Source organism: Anabrus simplex, chromosome 1, assembly GCF_040414725.1.
Source record: "Anabrus simplex isolate iqAnaSimp1 chromosome 1, ASM4041472v1, whole genome shotgun sequence".
Lineage (NCBI taxonomy): Eukaryota > Metazoa > Arthropoda > Insecta > Orthoptera > Tettigoniidae > Anabrus > Anabrus simplex.
The window spans coordinates 1672364440-1672385338 of NC_090265.1; the positions used below are offsets into that span (position 1 = coordinate 1672364440).

Below are 20899 nucleotides of genomic sequence, written 5' to 3' on the forward strand. Positions count from 1 at the left end.
CGAAGCCTCCTCAGTAACCCTAGCTCTGGAGAGCGTCATTCCGTAGTTGAAATTTGAACAGTGCGGATGCACCAACTCTGTATTCGGTAGTAAAAATTTGAGCAGTACGGATGTACCAACTCTGTGACTCCGTGGTAAAGATTTGCACAGTGCGGATGTATCAACTCTGTGACTGGTGTTATTCCAGTAATAGTAACTGGTTATCATTGATACTGTAAATTGTGCAGTCGCAATATTTACTGTACTTGAGTAAATGAAATAGTACAATTTTGGCTGAGTTTACTTTTAATTGATAAAGACGGTGTTTAGTGACCGCTGAGTAACAAGTGTAGTGGAAACGTGCTATTGTTTCACTATTTCGCGACGGGCGCGTATTCGCGTGGAACTTCCGTACCGAACCGTGGGCTGCTTTAAAAACTGTATTTTTACCCTTTAAGTGAAGTGTGTTATATATATGTGAATCAGTGTGTTAGCTGATCTGGTAAAAGAAAGGGTATTGCGGCTCGCAGCATTAAGCAGCGAAGAGATCATCAATAATAGTCTTCTGTGTTCCAGTGAATTATTTTCCAGCAAGATGATGGATACGCCTGTAGAGGAAGGAAGTGCATTCCCACATGTTAATGTTGTGATTAACATGGAGTAGACCCATAAAGTAGTGGGGATGTAAGCTGCTATCCTGGTTTCCCGAGAGTCATGTAAAGTAAGACGCATGTATTATTTACGGCATGATATGTAAGTTATGTTAAGGTACTAGGGCAGTGTAGATAGAATTTTAATTTTCATTTAAAGTAAGCCTGACGGCATGTGTTTGTTTAACTTTGTTTCTATGATAGATTCGGATACGAGATTAATGCATGTTTATTTTATTTTCATTTTGCTTTATGAGTAGATGTTTGGGAAAATGAGGGATTGATAGGATCAGTTATTGTTGTAAATATAGTATTTAGTGAAGGATATTCCGAGTTTTCCTTAAATATATGCTAGAAGGGCTAGATCGACAAGTTCATTTTTATATTACGTCAAACACGTATCAATTCATTTTATTTCGGTTATTCAGAGAGACAGGTATAGCTATTTTGCATGATGCATGGTTTTACAGAAGCTGCCAGAAGGAGCTGCAGAACGTCGTTGTTAAATTAAGATCTTTGAAGTTAAGTTGGATTCTGTTTGCCTGATGGTCTGCCAAGGACTCGAACTGTGTCTCATTATGTGGAAAGGCCAGTGGGATTCATGAGGAATAATGAGATAATAATTGCATGCTGAATTATAATGTATTGGTGCAGGATGATTGTATGCCTGACAAGATAAAGAGTATTGTGCAGATGTGTGTGCCTGCCTAGTGTCTTCTGAGTGTATTTTGTGATCAGAATGGACAGTGTTGATTCCAGACTATTGAGTCTGATGTTGTTAAATGGCCCAAGCATGCCAAGAAGGAATAAATATACGTGAGTTTCCGTGTAGTTGATGATGGGCGTTATCTCATGGCAAGCTGATTCCTGGCCTGTGTTATCGGTATATGTGAAAGAGACAGTATTTCCTTGTGGCGGCCTCGGGAGACAAAATCCAATCTTTAGCATAGTGGAGTTCAACATTTCTTTACAGCTTGTAATCTACCCGGAAGTACATGACGGATGTCCGCGCTGTTGAGCGCTCAAACGCAGCAGAAGGAGGCAATGTTGCCCATTGCTTTCTTCATGATATCAAGGATTATTTATATGTTTTTCCCTTACAGGTTGATTTTACATTATTATTTATGATTGTATACCTTGTCTCGTTGTTTTTAAAGGGAACAGCCCGAGTGCTGAAGTATCGTTGGTTTATCTAGTTCTGTCTAGATCTTTTGTAGTGAACCGGGATTCACATTAGAAGCAGTGTAGCATTTAAGATTTTACTCGATATCCGATGTATATATATGTTTAGTTTGACTATTTGAATTGCTGTAAATATAGTGTAGGATTTGCCCCTAGTATTTTGCATAACTTACATAGCGTCCGGTGCGTCTTAATTATTTTTCTTTCCGTCGTAATTTTTCTTATAATGTAACTTTTATTTTACGGAAATAGTTTGACGACTCTCGGGAGTAACTTAACTTTGAAACCGTATCGTTGGGATGCGATAGTGTGAAACTCCATACGGAAATACCACATGGCAGTGTTTGCGTACACTTGTTGCCATACAACATAAACATTGGACTATAAGAAGAAATTCAGTCTTGATTTATATAAATGTTCTTTGTTGAACTTGTTTCTTTAATGTCAGATTTGTATAATTATTCAATTAACGTTTTTAATTTCAACTTATTTCTATACTTTGAGTTTATTTTTTTTACAAATTATTATTTTTTTGTTGATTCATTTATTTTCTTGTGATACGATCGGGGATATTTATTAATAAATCCATCTTACCCCCTATGATTGTTTCTCATTCGTGTTATACCTCCATTTCCTGTCATTGATTGCTATTTTAGTGTAGAACTTCGACTTTTTATCCTGACCCAATCGACAACCAACCCACACTCTGCCCAACCCTGAGTTAGTCGGATGTTCATACAGGAATGGAGGCATCGTCCTAGAGGGTATTTACCCCTGGGTACGGTACAATAGTAAGTAAGGTAATCTATATCTATAAAATGTTTTATTTCTTTGTTTGTTATACAAATCTACACGCACCTCCGATCAGGACCAAAATTTGCACCAAGTCTCATGAGACACTCGGAGGGGTCGTAGAGGTATTTATATCGTCAAAGATTTAATAAAATAAAATTTGGTTATAATATGTGATAAACGGGTACAAGGGTTTACGTGTTGACACCATTTTTGATACCAAAGCTATTAAGCAATAGACTGGACACACGAAAATCATGGAACTTAGAAAAGCAAATAATATCTATGACGCAATCTAACAATTTATTCTCTAGAAGTTCCATAGAAGAGTATCAAATGATTGCTTAGAGCATCGCCCTCTACTATGACTGCGCTAATACGCCTTCCCAATACAGCTATATGAGCGATATGGACCTAGTTCCTATTTTTACCACCGAGCGCTGTTTCGCTGGCATTAAAACACGTTTGTTCATTATAGCACACGTTAAGTGTTTTATATATTTATGTTCAAATATAAAGCCAATCACTCAATAATTATATTTTAATCACACCTTACACCTTAATAAAGATATTCAGTGAAAAACGTACTCCTCCTCAGCGGAAAAACCGTACAAAATAATGTTAACTGTAGGTAGTAAATACTGTAGAAAATAAATAATTTCACACACTTTTCTGTTTAGGTGTTTCGCGTTTTTGCGTTCAAATCTTTCAAAGATCTCTATTATTTATGTGGCTATGTTATTTAAGAATACAGGAATACCACACTCGCAAGTAACTTCACTCAATAACTATGAATGTCCGATTTCAGGACAACTGAATTGAGGAAAATCACGCAACAAAGACACTAAATGGTCACTCATAGATGAAACAGGATTTTTATGTACAAATGGTTGTGCTTTCAATACAAAATCGTGAATAACTTTCAAAATCCATAGTGGCAAATCAGATGGGTAATGCAGCCTGCTGTTTTGATCTCTTTTATAAATCAATCCATTAGCACTATTGAACACCTTGGTCTTGTCAAAAGAATCAAGCATCTTGTCCGGCTGCAATGTTGCTACATTAGTGCTACTGACACGTATGTCGAATCAATTTTTATCGATAACTTGTATTTGACAGTGGTACCTGCATTAAAAAAATCGTGCATACCTGTATAGGAATGGTCTTTTAAATATCATAGGGCTGTTATTACTTCAGTCACGAAAATATCATTCGCGCGCAGCACATTCATTTCTTAAACGTAGACGGCTCGATGTTTTTTCATGTAAGAAAAATGAACCCGTTTCGCAGTTTCATTTGATTGCATCTGATACAGTTCCTTGATAAAATCACCATTTATATCCTGGGAACTATCAAACATAGATTTTTTGAATAAAGAATTTCTTACTTTTCAGAATGTGCCATTTGTCGAAAGCAAGTAGAGGCATTTCTCTACCAACAGGATGACAGATCTTCGGTTTAATGTGTTTTTGAAGAAGGCATTCTTCTTATCCTGCTAACATTAGTCTTATATTTGTCACTCACAATGCACAATACGAAAAAACAGCAAGCTTCGACTTCCTTTATTGCTTTGAGTGTTAAACTATGTAGCTCTGTACATACAAGCCTCTTAAAGAAGAAAAATGCTGCTGTAACCTTTATTTTGTAGTCACAACAGAAATTATAAAACAGAAAATGTTATTGAGTAGGGTAATTCGATTTCTACTTTCGTTTGGATGACGGTCATCTTCAGTAGTTTTTATTCGCTCAACATGGAATGAAGCGTCTTTCTGTTGAAAGAAGGTGCCGAGTTTCTTGTCGTATAACGTCTGCTGTTCGATGGACTACCAACAATCACAATCTCTCTGCTCCACTTAGGCACTGACTTTCTGCTAAGAGGCGCTCCTTTACTAAAGAGTGTTATTCCAGTCACGCAGTTTATATCTCCTACGTAGCATGAAAGCGTAGATTTATTCGGCGTGGCAAACATATCGTTAGGATGATCTTGAATTGAAATTCGGCGAGAAATGTTTCTTCAAATAACATTTAGCCATTTATGACGTTGTAGCTCGTTGAGAGGAAATTCATGAAACGAAATCCCACTTCTCGATCTGCTTTTCATCTTACATTAAGGCACACAGCAGTAAACAATATTATACACATAAACACTAAAATGGTTCACGGCCAAAGAAATAACCAAATAAGGTAAATACAGGCTCAAATTACACCAGCACTCTTAGCAATGATTACTGAGCGTGTCTCGTCAAGCAGACTAATGCCAGCTTCTCAGCGCTCCAAGCGCCTGAACTGGTAACTACGCCGTGTTCGCTCGTTTACATGTGAAACTGGGCGAATGAGAAGGCGTATTAGCGCAGTCATAGTAGAGGGCGATGCTTAGAGGTAGTGGATTTTGCCATGTGATACAACATGGAACTTAAAATAGCAACGAATATCTATGATATAATCTACCGATTTACTCTCTGGAAAATTAAACTCATTTCCAAAAAGGTTTGTATCAAGTGATTGATTTTGGGTGGTAGATTTTCCTCTATGAAACAACCAACATAGCAGTTTATTGTCTTTAACACTCAGGTGACATGACCAAACTTCAGAGAGATCAAAGAGGTACCAGACTATGATACATATTAAAATGTTCTAAATATTTCATCCTTTATTCGTACATGTAATAAGAAAACAAAACCAGTTCAAAAAATGACCAAAAAACCACAATTGAAGACCTCCCCACAGTAAGGATGTAACCAACAGATTTTTGAAAAGTGAGATTTCAGTGAAAATAGAGTGTATCATCGCTGTTCCGAATGTTCATGACCTAGAAATTTTAGAAATATGTAAGCGTTTATCAACTAAAAAAGTATTAAAATATGACAACGAATATGACTTCAAAATTTGTTTGTAATTTTAACATTTTCGAAACCTTCAAAATCTTGACGCTGTTTAAATTAATATTATATTGAAAATATACTTTTAAAATCTAACACATTCAAATTATTATTATTATTATTATTATTATTATTATTATTATTATTATTATTATTATTAAAATTTGAATTTATTTCATTACTCAATCCAGAGGCAACTCTCGACTCTGCGCAGAATGAAATAAATGTCACATTTTGATGGGCTATCAGAAAGAATTACAATAGCAAATTTCATACTTTTAAAGTTTCCAAATAGGAACAATCTTCTGTTTTTACACAACATTGACATGTAACGGGGAAAGGACCGCTCAACATCGCAGGATGTTATTGGGGCATATTTGAAGTTCATCAAATCATTAGATTTCAATTGAGGCTCACCTTTCTGTCGCTTACTACGCATCTGTCTCTTTCTATATAGCTTACCCTCCTAATTCATACACATGTTATACATTATATTTCTAAGAAATTACAGACAACAATTAGGAGATGTCGTCTTTGAGACGACTGCAAACAGGTATGCGAAAATGGAATAAAAAATATAAAAAATGAAGAACATACGAAAATTGACGGGGAGATTTTACCTTCATATGAAAAATTACCGGAAAATGACAAATAAACTTTTTAAAAGCCAAAATATGACGTGAAAATATGACCAGTGAAAATTGCACAATTTTAGTCACCGTAGATAAAATCATGCTTAAATTGTATTATCCACGGAAAGATTATATCGTCGCTGCCGGGACGAAACCTCCTATGTGAAATATTTTAGCTTAGCACTTTGGCCCTTAAGGTTCTGTCATCTAAGGTGCAATATTTTGTGAATACTGTAAAGGCATTCTCGCTCTTCATAATGTATGTGCTGCGGGTCAGTATATCTCCAAAAATATTATCACACAGGAGGTTTTGTCCCGGCAACGACGATATACTATATACTATGGTGTCATATTATGTTTCACTTTTGAACTTCAAGGTGGTTTACGGCCAGCGGAACTTCGTCCTTCGTAGTGTAAGGATGGAATATCAGTCAAGATGGTCGACATTGCTTGTGTTAGTTCATCACCAGGTGTAATAGATCATTTAAATAAAGGCCATCGGCGAAATCACATCTATATTTTGAAATATATTGTGTGTATTGTGTGCGTGTGATTGGTATAATTGTAACATTAAGAATGGTTTCTGTTAGTTTTACATAATGTAAACGTAAGGGTAGTTGATAAATGTGTACATTGTAAGTGTGTGTACAAGTGTGTGTGATATAGAAAAGAGGACTGAATTAACGAGCTAATAAGCTAATAAGCTGCATATTGTGTGGGTGTGTAACTTAAGCTTAATTTAGGAAATAGTAGGCCTATACGTAGTATAATTAGGAATAGGCAACCTTAATATTACTTGTTGTATTGTGGTTAAGTGTAAGAGAGGGCCGTGTGCCCTAACTTCGCCACATGACAGAAGCCATAATAAATAAATAAATAAATAAATAAATAAATAAATAAATAAATAAATAAATAAATAAATAAATAAATAAATAAATAAATAAATAAATATTTTCTTGACATTTTTATAGTTAATGTTGTTATTTTTATTATTACATTAATATTATTTGTTATCATTTGTGTTGCAAGTGAATGTACCCTACTTGTCTTCTGGTAGCCTATATATAATTTATTTTATTTATTTATTTATTTATTTATTTATTTATTTATTTATTTATTTATTTATTTATTTATTTATTTATTTATTTATTTATTTATTTATTTATTTATTTATTTATTTATTTATTTATTTTACAAGTTGTTTTACGTCCCACCGACACAGTTAGGTCTTATGGCGACGATGGAATAGGATAGGGCTAGGAAAGGGGAGGAGGCGGCCGTGGCCTTAATTAAGGTGCAGCCCCTGCATTTGCCTGGTGTGGAAATGGAAAACAACGGAAAACCATCTGCAGGGCTGCCGACAGTGGGGTTCGAATCCACTATCTCCCGAGTGCAAGTTCACCGCTGCGCGCCCCTAACCGCACGGCCAACTCGCTCGATCTGTTATATACAAACGTAAGACATACTTGCAGATTATTTACGATTGTACGGTATCACTTTCTATTCATGCATTGTTTTCAAAACCTTAAGTTATAACAAAATATTGTTTTTAATAGATGAACTAATTTGTACACTTGCATTTGCAATTAGTTCAAGTAGTGTATACCATGAAACAAACCCCAAAAATAATTTTTCTCCCTCCTAAACAATTACTGCCAACGGCCGTAGCCGTGTTGAAACAGCGGATCCCGTGAAATCTCCGCAGTTAAGCAACGTTGGGCGTGGTCAGGTGATGGATGGGTTGCCACGCGCTGTTGGTGGGGGGTAAGGGAATGGAGGAGCGGAAAGGAACTGGCCACCCTACCGCACGTAAACACCTCTGCGAAGGTTCGGACCTGCCTTCGGGCAGAATAACCCTTACCTTACCTTACCTTACCTGAACAATTACTGATTTGTTCGTTACATCCTTATTCCGGGGAGGTCTTCAATTCTAAAAGACAAATTTGTGAAATGACTGTAATTTATAACCGTCAGACAACAACATACCCGTTTTTCTACCAGTTTAATCATCAGATCTCTTGTATCACCCTCTCTGAATTAAATAAAAAATAATCGGTATGCTAAAAAAATATTTATTTCAAAAGAGACACCTGAGCCAAGGCTCACAATGGTGCAGCACAATTAATTACATTTGGCAACAGAGATGAGATTTGAGAACATCAGCTTCTAGGACAAAAATATAATACAATGTACAATGAATTTTAATATTAAGGTAACGTAGTGATCTCGAGTGGGGAGGAAGCAGCCGTAGCCTTAATTAAGGTACAGCCCCGGTATTTGTCTGGTGTGAAAATGGGAAACAACGGAAAACCATGGCCAGCCTGCCGGGTAACCTCGTCCATGCAAACTAATAGGAAGGAATCACTCTTGATAGACGGGTAGGGAGCGCTCTCGGATTCATGTGTCAACTGCGAGGCTCCTTGTGATTCCATTGTATTTTCGCATATAATCATTGATACAATATTTTCAATGTCAAGTTTAATTCATCCATTGTAAGTCGCGTATTTACTGTCCATGTTTTAACATTATTAAAACGCACTCTCTCAGGCCAAGGAGAGTTGAGAAGGGGATTTGAGGTACGGAGAAGGTGAAGGGTTGGCAGGCGTGGTCTATAACTAGGAACTAACCATTGCAGGAGAATGGAAAACCACGGAAAACCATTCTCAGGACAGCCGACGGTGTGGACCTGCCCCTTCCCGTCTCTCAAATGCAGATTCACGGTAGAGCCGTGGCCACCGATTCTCTGCTCGGTTGGTCGGTCTGAACGCAGAGTCGTAGAAGCACGGACCAGCCGTGGCCACTCCATCTACTACTACTTACAAGATTTCATTCCCCTCCCTGAAGGGGAGGGGCGGGCCAACTAGCAAGTTACGCCTACTCTCTGATCAGGAGAGTTGCGGGGTTTGCAGACAGGTGGGGGACATGGGAGATGGTTAATGGATGTGTTGGGATGATTGGGTTCCTGTAAAGCGTTTTAATTGTTTTTCGGGTAGTATATACATAAAAAAAATGTTGATAAGTACGAACATAAATATGTGTCTCTCTCTTATAAAGGAAACTAGAGAAACAGAATTGTAACTCTATTTTCATTATAGCTTGGTAAATGTGGATTAGAACAGCCTTTTTCTTTTCTCTTTTAATGTGTTTGTTTTTCGTTTTATCTTTTTTCTTTTTTAAATAAATATATATTACAAAAACATTAGGCGATGGCAGAATGGTCTTTTTGTTCTTCTATGAGCAAGATTCTTTTAATCATTATGAACTTTAACCTACTAAAATTTATATTAAAAGTATGATGGAATTTAAAAAATACAATTTACAATATTTACTTATATTACATTTTTATTAGTCCGCCTCTGTGGTGTAGTGGTTAGCGTGATTAGCTGCCACCCCCGGAGGCCCGGGTTCGATTCCCGGCTCTGCCACGAAATTTGAAAAGTGGTACGAGGGCTGGAACGGGGTCCACTCAGCCTCGGGAGGTCAACTGAGTAGAGGTGGGTTCTATTCCCACCTCAGCCATCCTGGAAGTGGTTTTCCGTGGTTTCCGACTTCTCCTCCAGGCGAATGCCGGGATGGTACCTAACCTAAGGCCACGGCCGCTTCCTTCCCTCTTCCTTGCCTATCCCTTCCAATCTTCCCATCCCTCCACGAGGCCCCTGTTCAGCATAGCAGGTGAGGCCGCCTGGGCGAGGTACTGATCATACTCCCCAGTTGTATCCCCCGACCAAGAGTCTGAAGCTCCAGGACACTGCCCTTGATGCGGTAGAGGTGGGATCCCTCGCTAAGTCCGAGGGAAAAACCGAACCTGGAGGGTAACCAGATGATGATGATGATGATGATGACATTTTTATTAAAGTAACCTAATGAATTAATTACCTTCCATCATTGATGGTTAACTGAGCTGTGAGGTAAGTTTAACCAAAATTAATCCCGCTAGCGTCCAAGGTGATAGCGTTGAGTGGAATCAAGTTTGTTACATGATTACAGTGACACAGTATATTTAAATCTCTGACTACAACAAGGGTGACTAAATACATATTTACAAGAATCCTTGTTCTAGTAGTAGCTACTATACATATGAAAATAAAAATCCACAGTCTGCTTCCAGTCATTCGACCGGGTCAGGAATGGAATGAATGAAGCCCACATCTAGCGGCGAGGATGGGAATTGTGCCGGCTGCTGAAGCCTCGCACTCCTCTGGGGCAATTTTATTAATGAATGACAGATGAAATGAAATTATAGTGAAGAGTGTTGCTGGAATGAAAGACGACAGGAAAAATCGGAGAACCCGGAGGAAAACAGGTACCGCCTCCGCTTTGTCCAGCACAAATCTCACATGGAGTGACCAGGATTTGAACTATGAAACCAAGTGGTGAGAGACCGGTGCGCTGCCACCTGAGCCACGGAGGCTACATATTTGCTAGTATTTAAAGATATAGTTCGTGGATAGGGTGAAAATGGTCACATGTTTCAGATACATGAATAGGTTGAGTCTTAATGCAGATTATGTGGTAAGGTCTAATCGGAGGTTTGAATATGATTGACATCTATTTCTAAGGTTATTGTTCTTAATGTTTGACTGGGGGGTGCTGAATCGTCATGATCAATTGCGAAGAACTACATAGTGTTGTGATGCGACTTTCGGCAGCATTTGTATTGGGCTGCGGTTAGACTACCCGACCCACCTTAAATCTGCCGCCTCTTCCGCCTATTAGTGACAAGAACCTTTTTGTCTTTTTTTTTTTTTTTTTTTTTTTACATGTTGCTTTACATCGCACCGACTCAGATAGGTCTTATTATGGTGACGATGGGTCAGGAAAGGACTAGGAGTGGGAAGGATGTGGCCGTGGCCTTAATTAATTAAGCTACAGCCCCAGCATTTACCTGGTGTGAAAATCTATCTTCAGGGCTGCCGACAGTGGGGTTCGAACCCACTATCTCCCGAATACTGGATACTAGCCGCACTTAAGCGACTGCAGCTACCGAGCTCGGTGACGAGAACATGGATCGCTTGATGGGTTCGTTAACGAGTCATACAGGACGGTGTTATATGTAACGACGCTCAACACTATGCTTGAATCGGAGTATTCACAGTAATCCTCAATGAAGGATTCTTATTTAAGCCTCTGCATGTTACATCATGAATCATGTTGTTGGCTCGTAAGTGGCGACAGGAATAACTCTTTTCCCTTTATTGTTCTAGTTCCTGTCATCTCCGCTGCACTGCTTTTGGCGTTGCTGCCCGTACTTACACTTCTTGGCTGAGAGGACGCGTGACGTCAAGAAACTGGCGTACTTTCGCTCGCCGACACTCCGTCTGCTCATCACCCAGCCATCTCGACGACGACAGGGGGAGCCGCCTTGACATGAAGATCTGTTATCTGTTTTGTACGTAACGAAATAAAGCTGTTGCACACACTTTTCCTAAACAACATTATCTTTTGTAACTCCAGCTGTTGTATTCATCGTTTATGGGATTTATACAATAATGTGATATCATATTCACTTCTCCAAATATATGTAAAACACTGATCAAGAAAATAAAAATCAACGAGTCACGACAGGTGTTGAGTCTTAATTCCCGATCAAGGCACACTATCAATCAATCACACAATCAACCAATCAGCCATCAATGATCTGCATTTAGGGCGGTCGCCCAGGTGTCAGATTCCTCATCAACTGTTTACCTCATCATCAGTTTACCCTCCAGGTTCGGTTTTACCCTCGGACTGAGCGAGGGATCCCACCTCTACCGCCTCAAGGGCAGTGTCCTGGAGCTTCAGACTCTTGGTCGGGAGATACAACTGGGGAGTATGACCAGTACCTCGCCCAGGCGGCCTCACCTGCTATGCTGAACAGGGGCCTTGTGGAGGGATGGGAAAATTGGAAGGGATAGGCAAGGAAGAGGGAAGGAAGCGGCCGTGGCCTTAAGTTAGGTACCATCCCGGCATTCGCCTGGAGGAGAAGTGGGAAACCACGGAAAACCACTTCCAGGATGGCCGAGGTGGGAATCGAACCCACCTCTACGAAGTTCACCTCCCGAGGCTAAGTGGACCCCGTTCCAGCCCTCGTACCACTTTTCAAATTTCGTGGCAGAGCCGGGAATCGAACCCGGACCTCCGGGGGTGGCAGCTAATCACGCTAACCACTACACCACAGAGGCGGACTGTTTACCTCATACTTGCATTTATTTATAATTGTTTACCAACCTTTTTCTCACGCCTATAAATGAATATTTGCCCTAGTCTGTCCTCTTGGATTCCACCTTTATCTTCATATTATGATCCTTCCTACTGTTAGAAGCTCCACTTCTACCTATGTCATTGCACGCTAGCTCACCTCTGAAAGCACAAAACATACCACATAGTCGAGCATCTCGTCTCCTTACTCTCAAGTCTTTCCAGCCCAAAGTTTGCAACATTTTAGTAACACTCCTCCTTTGTCGGAAATCACCCAGAACAAATCGTGCTGCTTGCCTTTAAATATTTTCTAGTTCTCGTATCAAGTTGTCCTGGTGAGGGTCCCATACACTGGAGCCATACTCTAACTGCGCTCCTCTCCTTTACATCCTTACTACAATCCCTAAATACTCCAATAACCATATGCAGAGATCCGTAACCTTTCTTAACTACCTCGTCATTCTGATTACACCGATGATGATCATTCCCTATATTAACACCTTGGTACTTACATTGTTCCCCATGAGGTACTTTCACCCCATCAACACAATAATCAAAACTGAGAGGTATTTTCCACCTGTTGAAACTTACAACTCGACGTTTCATCCCATTTACATTCATATCATTGTCTGCTAATAGGGCTACATTCTCGTAGTAAAATAGAGACATGCAGATCATATAACATCGCTGCTGTGCCGAAACCGCGAATGTTACAAAACTCTTCCCATCCATCAGGGGCGAAGCGTCAGGGGAGACAGGGTAGACAGCGTGTACCCTTAACGTTTTGTGAAAGAAATATTGTCTAGTTAATTCAATTACTTTTTAGAACATTAGATATTTCCAAATTCGTGACATTATTGTATTCCCCGCTTTACTTATTTTCGTCTCACTTCGGCAATGCTAAGGCGAAAGTAGACGCTGTCCATTCTGTGTATTTTCCCTTTGATTTTGAAAGCTTTCAGATAGAGCAACACTAGCGCTATCTGTCGGTGCTGACTGTGGAACTATGACTTTCCTATAGCGAGATGTCTCCGCCCAGTAGACAGACTCACCAGCGTCTCTTCTTGCTCTCATTGGCTAGTATTTGGATCTCTCTTATGAAAGGTGCTCTTATTGGCTACCATCTTAGACATGCTTTTAATGTTATTAATTTGAATTTACTTTATTATAAGACACGTCTAAAAATAAATTAATAAATTTTAAATACGAAGTATAGTAAACTTACACCTAATAAATGAATGACAGCATCAAAACCCTTCAAGTGCGTGCATATTCTTGCCCGCCAATATTAGTTGCGGTATTATAACCCCAATAACTATTGGCTTCCAGTCTTAATAAGGTACTCCAGAGTACGCATGCGGAAAAAATTGCTTAACTTGATGCTGAATATTCCGTTAAAGTCAGTTTCCAGTGAACGCGCTATGGGTGCATTCAAATGAATTAACACGTATTTAAGGAATTGGATGACCAACCAGAGACCGTCTAACTTGGGAACTCTAGCTATAGAGAAGAAATTTCTGTGGAATCTTAGCAAGACGCCTGACTTCAAGACGAGAGTAATAGATATATTTGTCGAAATGAAGGACAGGCGGATTAAACTCATTTACAAGAATATTGTTTAAGGTGACTTGTACGAACAACTATTTATTTCTTATTTCTCTTATTAAACCTACATAACAATGAAATATATTGCTATTTTTATTCTAAATGTACGTTGTTATTTGACAACTCCCGCGGCCTATTTCGTCTATATTTAAAAATAAAGCAAGTGCACGTAGGGTTATAGGTTGTTATAGGGTTTTTCTTATTTTCAGAGTCATTAATATAATACTGAATACAGATGTATGTGTCGAAAACAAAATTCCATATAATAATATGATTAAAACAGTTTAAATAAAAGAAATCTCTGTCTACCCCCTTACTTGGTTCACGCTTCGCCACTGCCATCCATTATTTCCTTTAAGAATGTTCGCGCCTCCCAGCCACATATTGATGAATCTTACTGTACCGTACTGTAGGAATGTATGTTTGTATGACATAATTACCCACTCTATGGTCTATTTAAGGTTAATTTTCCTTTACACACGCGCATACGAAAATGAACTATGCGAAAATTATTCTGGACTGCATATCAATATGTGGCTGGGAGGCGTGACCAGTCTTAAAAGAAATAATGGATATGGAGAGCATTGTCACATTCACGATTTTGCTAGAACAGCGACAATATTATTTAGCGACCCTGTTGTTCCTCTGATTGTTATATCCCTTCGTCGCCGAACACCTACAGTATAATAAATTAGTTCCATATTTTTTTAAACTAAATTATCTGCTGTAGAATAGATTTTAATCGTGTTTACACTATACATTTGTCTAAGCTGGGCATCAGTCTAGATCTCGAGTGATTTATAACGCTAAGGATGTGAGGAGCCTGTTGCAAGTAGAAAAAATATATAGAAAGTGGCTCGAGCTAAGATATTACGGCCAAGGTGTTACTAAAGAACGATCGGATGACTCAATCCTTGACAAAGAATTAGTAGCTATTAATGGTGGGACACCATCTCCTGTGAGGGATCTGAAGGGAAGGAGTCAGTACGGCTCTCGTTGTAGGCACTTCAATGAGACTGAAACCTTCACACGTTCTTAGCCCTTGCTAGTATGGGGATATCCTGAATAGTACAAAGCTTCGCCCAACCAGCCCTGGCGATCAAAAACTTCGAGAGCTATAAGGAAGACCACTTGGGATTTGAAACAGACAAAGATCAACCATTGCTAGTAAACCAAGAAAAAACTACTCCCTACCATTTAAGAGCCCGCTACGAATTATTTCAGAAATATGCATGACCTTCCAACACTTAACTACTGACCTGTATTTATGGTGTTTCATCACTGACCAGAAGTGGCAGTTAAAAAAATAAGTATATTTTAATATTTACAACAAAATGTGTTGTGCTTTTATTGCCATGATCTTGAACAGGCAAGATATTTAAAAAATTAAGCTTTTTTAATGTTTGGCACCAAAGTGCACCATTTTAAGGCGAAGACACCGGAATTGCATGAATACAGACATTTCTATAGCAATTTTATTTTGCATAATTAAATACATTGATACATTATTTTTAGGAAGAAATTTGTAGGGTTGAGGGATGATCCAGAGAAAGAACCTGCTAAACCCCGGAACATCTCGGCAGAAGAACGGCTGAAACGGAGCGTGAGGTTGACAAATCTTTGGTTATTATGTAACGAAAAAGGTATAAGCCTAAGAAAGAGAGGCAGGTAGTTTGTGTAACCGTATTGGCTGTATCCATGTAAATAAATAATAATAGTTAATGTAATGTCTAAATAAATAATACAATCATGCAGAACATCAGAACAGAAACACAGAAAACCTACACTGGATCAACTTTGCCTTTCCTGAAGTCAACTATTCCTTCCTACCAATACATTTCATCCACACTTTATTTGAACAATCCAAACACACAGCATTCTTACATTCATATTCATAGCACAGATTTTGGAGGACAAGCGTGATGGTTTTTCCTCTTATAGCTTTATGACTTGTCCTCAAAAAAAAATTTCCCTGAGTAAAATCTACTTTGATGGACGTTGGTATGGATTCTTATAAGAGTAGCAGATGTGTTGAAGTCCAAGAGACCTTATGCCAGTAATTAAGAGTTAAAGATGTTACCGTTATAGGGCCTCTAGTGGCCTCTCTGGGAACAATTCCCAAAGTCATTTATGATTTCCTGTGCCCAATTTCGCGAAAGCGATCAGGAAGTTCAGACCGTATATCTATTGGCGCGGAAGGGTTTTCTTAAGATTGCAAGACATCATTTGTACACTTCACATTAGTATATTTTAAATAGTTCCCCTGTAACTATGGTACAATTATGTGAGGAAAACAATGTAAAACTCCCTCGCCCCTCATCTCGCCTAGTACACCTCATTTTGGCACTGCCATTGTTTTTTGCGATGTGTCTGTAACCGTATAGCCTTTGGTGATCCTAGTTGAGGATTCATCGAGCGTCTGGGCAGATGTCCTAACAGACAGACAACTATAATCGTGTACTTCAATGAACACCTTTTGGTATGATAAGCTTTGTCGTAATAGCATCGCGTAATCTGGTAAGTAATGAAAATATATTAAATTACTCAGGTCAAGGAAGAAAAATGAAAATCCACAACCTGTTTCCAGTCATTCGACCGGGTCAGGAATGGAATGAATGAAGCCCCCATCTAGCGGCGAGAATAGCAATTGTGCCGGCTGCCGAAGCCTGTCGCACTTTTCTGCGGCAATGATTAATGACTGAGAGATGAAATGAAATTATATTAGAGGGTGTTGCTGGAATGAAAGATGACACAGAAAACGGAGTACCCGGAGATAAACCTGCCCCGCCGCCGCTTTGTCCACACAAATCCCACATGTAGTGACCGGGATTTGAACCATGGAACCCAGCGATGAGAGGCCGATGCGCTGCCGCCTGAGTCACGGAGGCTTACTCGGGTCAAGGAAGATCAGTAAATACGTAGGTGGATCGAAAGGTTAGTTGCACTAACGCGCCGCAGCAGCGCGCTGTATGTCGCAAACGTGGGCACAGCGGAGAAAGGGACAGACACTGCCCACACGTCTGTTAGGCAGGTCGCTGTGGTGTCTCGTCTAGTATTGTGTGAATAGCGGCCAAATGCAATGGCGCGTCAACTGGACGTTCACTCCAAATATGAGGAGCGTGCGACAATCCGATTCCTATGGGCCAAAAGGAAGAATTGCACGGACATTCGTCGTGAAATTAGTACTGTGTATGGGGAGCGGGCCATTTCCCGGCAAGGTATCGTAAAGTGGTGTCAGGAATTCGAAGCCGGACGCACGGATATCACGGACAACCATCGCGAAGGCAGGCCCGCAAGGTCCAGAACCCGTGCAAAGGTCAACAGTGTGAATGCGATCATTAGACAGAACCGGCGCATTAAACTGGGAGAAATCGCGACGCAGCTGAACATGTCGTATGGCAGTGTGTTCGCCATTGTTCACGAGGACCTTGGATATCGTAAGCTGTGTCAAAGATGGGTCCCACGTCTTCTCACCGATGAGTACAAGGGACAACGTTTCCCATCCTCCCTGGCATTTTTGCAACGCTATACCGCAGACGGCAACGGGTTTCTGCGGCGAATCGGCACAGGCGACGTAACGTGCATCCATCACTTCACCCCCGAAACGAAGCGAACATGAATGGAATAGGTGCACCCCTCATCACCACAACGAAAGAAGGCCAAGGTTCAACCTTCAGCCGGTAAGGTTATGACAACAGTGTTCTTTGACATGGAGGGTTTGCTACACGTGGAATTCATGCCGAAAGGAACGACGATCAACGAGGCGTCGTACTGCCAAACGTTGCACCGCGTTGCGTAAAGCGATTAAAGAGAAGCGCCGGGGGAAATTGAGCGCTGGTGTGATTTTGTTGCACGATAACGCAACACCTCACAAGGCCCGCCAAACGAGAGAACTGCTGCAGCGTTTCAAGTGGGAGGTCTGGCAACATCCACCCTAGAGTCCCGACCTAGCGCCATGTGACTTTCATCTGTTGGGTAAGCTCAAAACGGAGCTCGGTGGTCGACGTTTCCAGACCGATGAGGAGGTGAAGGCCGCTGTCTCCGAGTTGCAGAACGCTGGAGGAAATTTCTATGCATCCGGCATTGACAAGTTGGTTGTGCGTTCGCAGAAATGTTTGGAGTCTCTTGAAAACTATGTGGAAAAGTGACGTCACAGTGGATGTCGTTATAGTCGTGTTGCTGTTGTACAGGTGGTGTAAAAAATTAATTTCGTGTGGCTATTTCTAGCCGAGTGCAGCCCTTGTAGGCAGACCCTGCGATTAGGGTGGGCGGCATCTGCCATGTGTAGGTAACTGCGTGTTATTGTGGTGGAGGATATGGTAATGTGTGGTGTGTGAGTTGCAGGGATGCAATAGTATTATTTTTGTTTTCTCCTTATTTTCTCCCTTAACTGTCTTTCTTCTTATTATTATTTTTCTTTCGAATGCACCTAGTAAGAACCCGACATTCAACTTTTTCCCTTGGAGTGGGCCTTGTTGTTTGTCCAGTAATCGCTCATCCTCCGGCTATACCGTTCCCTTGTCTCCTTCGCACAGAGGTTTGTTCGTTGTTTAATCTTGGTTCACTCTGATTTATTGCATGTTCAAGTTCAACTGGATCAAAAGTTGTGTGTTCAATATATTCTCTGTTAACATTATCAAGAATCCCATCGCTCGCTTGTGGAGATGGTAAACCATAATGAGGGAGAGTATTGTTGCCTATGGAAAGAAGCATGTCTTGTAACTCAAACAGAGCACGATTAGTAAAGTTTTGTAAATGAGCCTTTATGTCTGCATTTGGGTAATGTCGTTGGAGGTCTCTTACATAATCTTCCATGAAATGATCCTTAAACTTGTCCTATAATTCTGAGGGATTAGAAACATTGCAGAAAACCAATATAATGGCAAATAGCTCTCGCAATTGAGATGTGCTGCCGCTTATACCCTGGCATCTGTTAATGTGTTGCACCAGTGATTATCGCCTTCTAGTAAACCAAGTGCAACACATGCTGCTTGATATGTAGGATGAAAAGTACCATTCACGCTTTTGAGACTTTCGAAAGAAGTTGGTCCCTTGACAACATTTAATAACATCCTTAGATGATAACATACCCTATTATTAAACTGAATTGTATACATTCTACCCCAAGAGTATGCTTGTGAAATATGCCGGGATGATCCTCTACAGGAGTACCTCGGCGACGCCGTTGGAATGTGCATCTTTCCTTTATTAAATGAGTAATAAGCGGGTACTTCTTCATACAATAAACTGGCTGCGAATTAGTCGTTATAGAACAGGTCGAAAAACGCCAACAATGTGGTATTCATCGGATTCTGTACCACTCCACGGACTTTGTTTGGATCAAAATGAAGTCTCTGACCATTTTCTAAATGGATATCCAGATGTGTTACTGCGGGGAAACGTTCGCGAATCGAAAATGACAATATGCACCAGATTGCTTCGGAAATACTAATATATCTTGCATTTTGATATTATGTCACTTCATCGTTAGTATTTTGTACTCCAAATACTGCCAAGTCCGAACCTTTGTTGACATATTTGCAAATATATGTTATTGATTTTACACTGATACAAATGTCTACGTTCATATGTTATTGATTTTACACTGATACAAATGTCAACGTTCATGTGTGCTCTAAAAGTGCGCGACAGTACCGGGGTAAATTGAACAATCCAGCGATTATCGGTATCAATAGAGTTAGTTCATGATCGAATTGCCGTTCGTATACCACCGTTTTGAGGTGAACGACGTCTGTAAAATGGATAACCATCCTTACCTGTAACTGTTTCGGTACTGAAAGATTAAGGAAATATTTTACTTCAAATACCGTTTTTCATGCACGGAGATTGACAAGTTGAAAGACGACTTTCTCTATCCTGTTGAGATTAATTTTCACGTTGCAATCTTTGACTTTTTGCCTTTCTCGTCTTCTTAGAGATAAATTTTAGGCATTACTAATAAATTAACTACTCAATACGAACGAACACAAACACGGCGTGCTTTGAGACTCAACCATCCTCAATAGCCCGCTCGTGCGTACTGAGCCCACGCGACAGCCAGCCTTTGAGATATTCAGTCGTTGGAGGGGGAAGCGGTGGGAGGCACCTTTCGAAGCGGTGAAGGACAACGCGCGCTACTGGACATTGCTTCTTTAGTTTATTATTATATTTTCGCAGACCACCAAGATGGCTCCCGGCAATGATCTGTTGCCTTAAAAACACCTTAATGGAAGAGTGGAGTTATATATCTAATTAGTAGTATCTATGAAGACCAAGAAAATTTAGCGAGTCAGTGATGGTTAAGGCAAGGTTAGGTTAGCAACAAAAACACACTCTTAGTAAATTATCTATGGAGCAATTGTATCTAATGGAGGTACTTAGGGAAATAAAATTAAACCAAAATATGCCCTCAAATCAATTAAAATAAGCTGCTGAATCTTGTGTGAACCCCACACCAAATAAATGCACAAATACTCCCTGATACCCACTAGCACTACACAAAACACGAAAAAATATGTTGAGATCGTGGAGCTCTACTACACATGATCCCTTCGAGTGAGTCTATACTTTGATCTTAGCCAAGAGGACGAGAAGCGTTTTTGTCATGTACCGGTTTTTTTTAATTTTATTTTTTGCTATTTGCTTTACGTCGCACGGACACAGATATGTCTCATGGCGACGATGGGATAGGAAAGGCCTAGGAATGGGAAGGAAGCGGCCGTGGCCTTACTTAAGGTAAGGTGTGAAAATGGGAAACCACGGAAAACTATCTTCAGGGCTGCCGACAGTGGGGTTCGAATCCAGTATTTCCCGATTACTGAATATTGGTCGCACTTAAGCGACTGCAGCTATCGAGCTCGGTGTACCGTTTATCAGCAGTACGTCATGTCGACAAACCGATTACGTCATAAGACGACTAGTTTAGCGATCTAATGGTTGGCTGCTGTAGAATCCTTGAGCTGACGTTGCCATCGTTACAACTGGTCGTTTCTTTATCGGA

At 40.0% G+C, this 20899-nt stretch overlaps 1 protein-coding gene across 2 annotated transcripts in view; it reads left to right on the forward strand.

The window, feature by feature from the left end:
• The window catches only part of LOC136881738 (suppressor of lurcher protein 1), a 340894-nt gene extending 329227 nt beyond the window's left edge, over nucleotides 1–11667 (forward strand). For both annotated transcript variants that reach the window (XM_068229457.1, XM_067154173.2), the window contains one exon: nucleotides 11319–11667. In XM_068229457.1, coding sequence (XP_068085558.1) covers nucleotides 11319–11380 — 62 coding nt within the window. In that variant the 3' untranslated portion in view covers nucleotides 11381–11667. The remainder of the gene's footprint in view (nucleotides 1–11318) is intronic.
• The last annotated feature ends 9232 nt before the right edge of the window (nucleotides 11668–20899 follow it).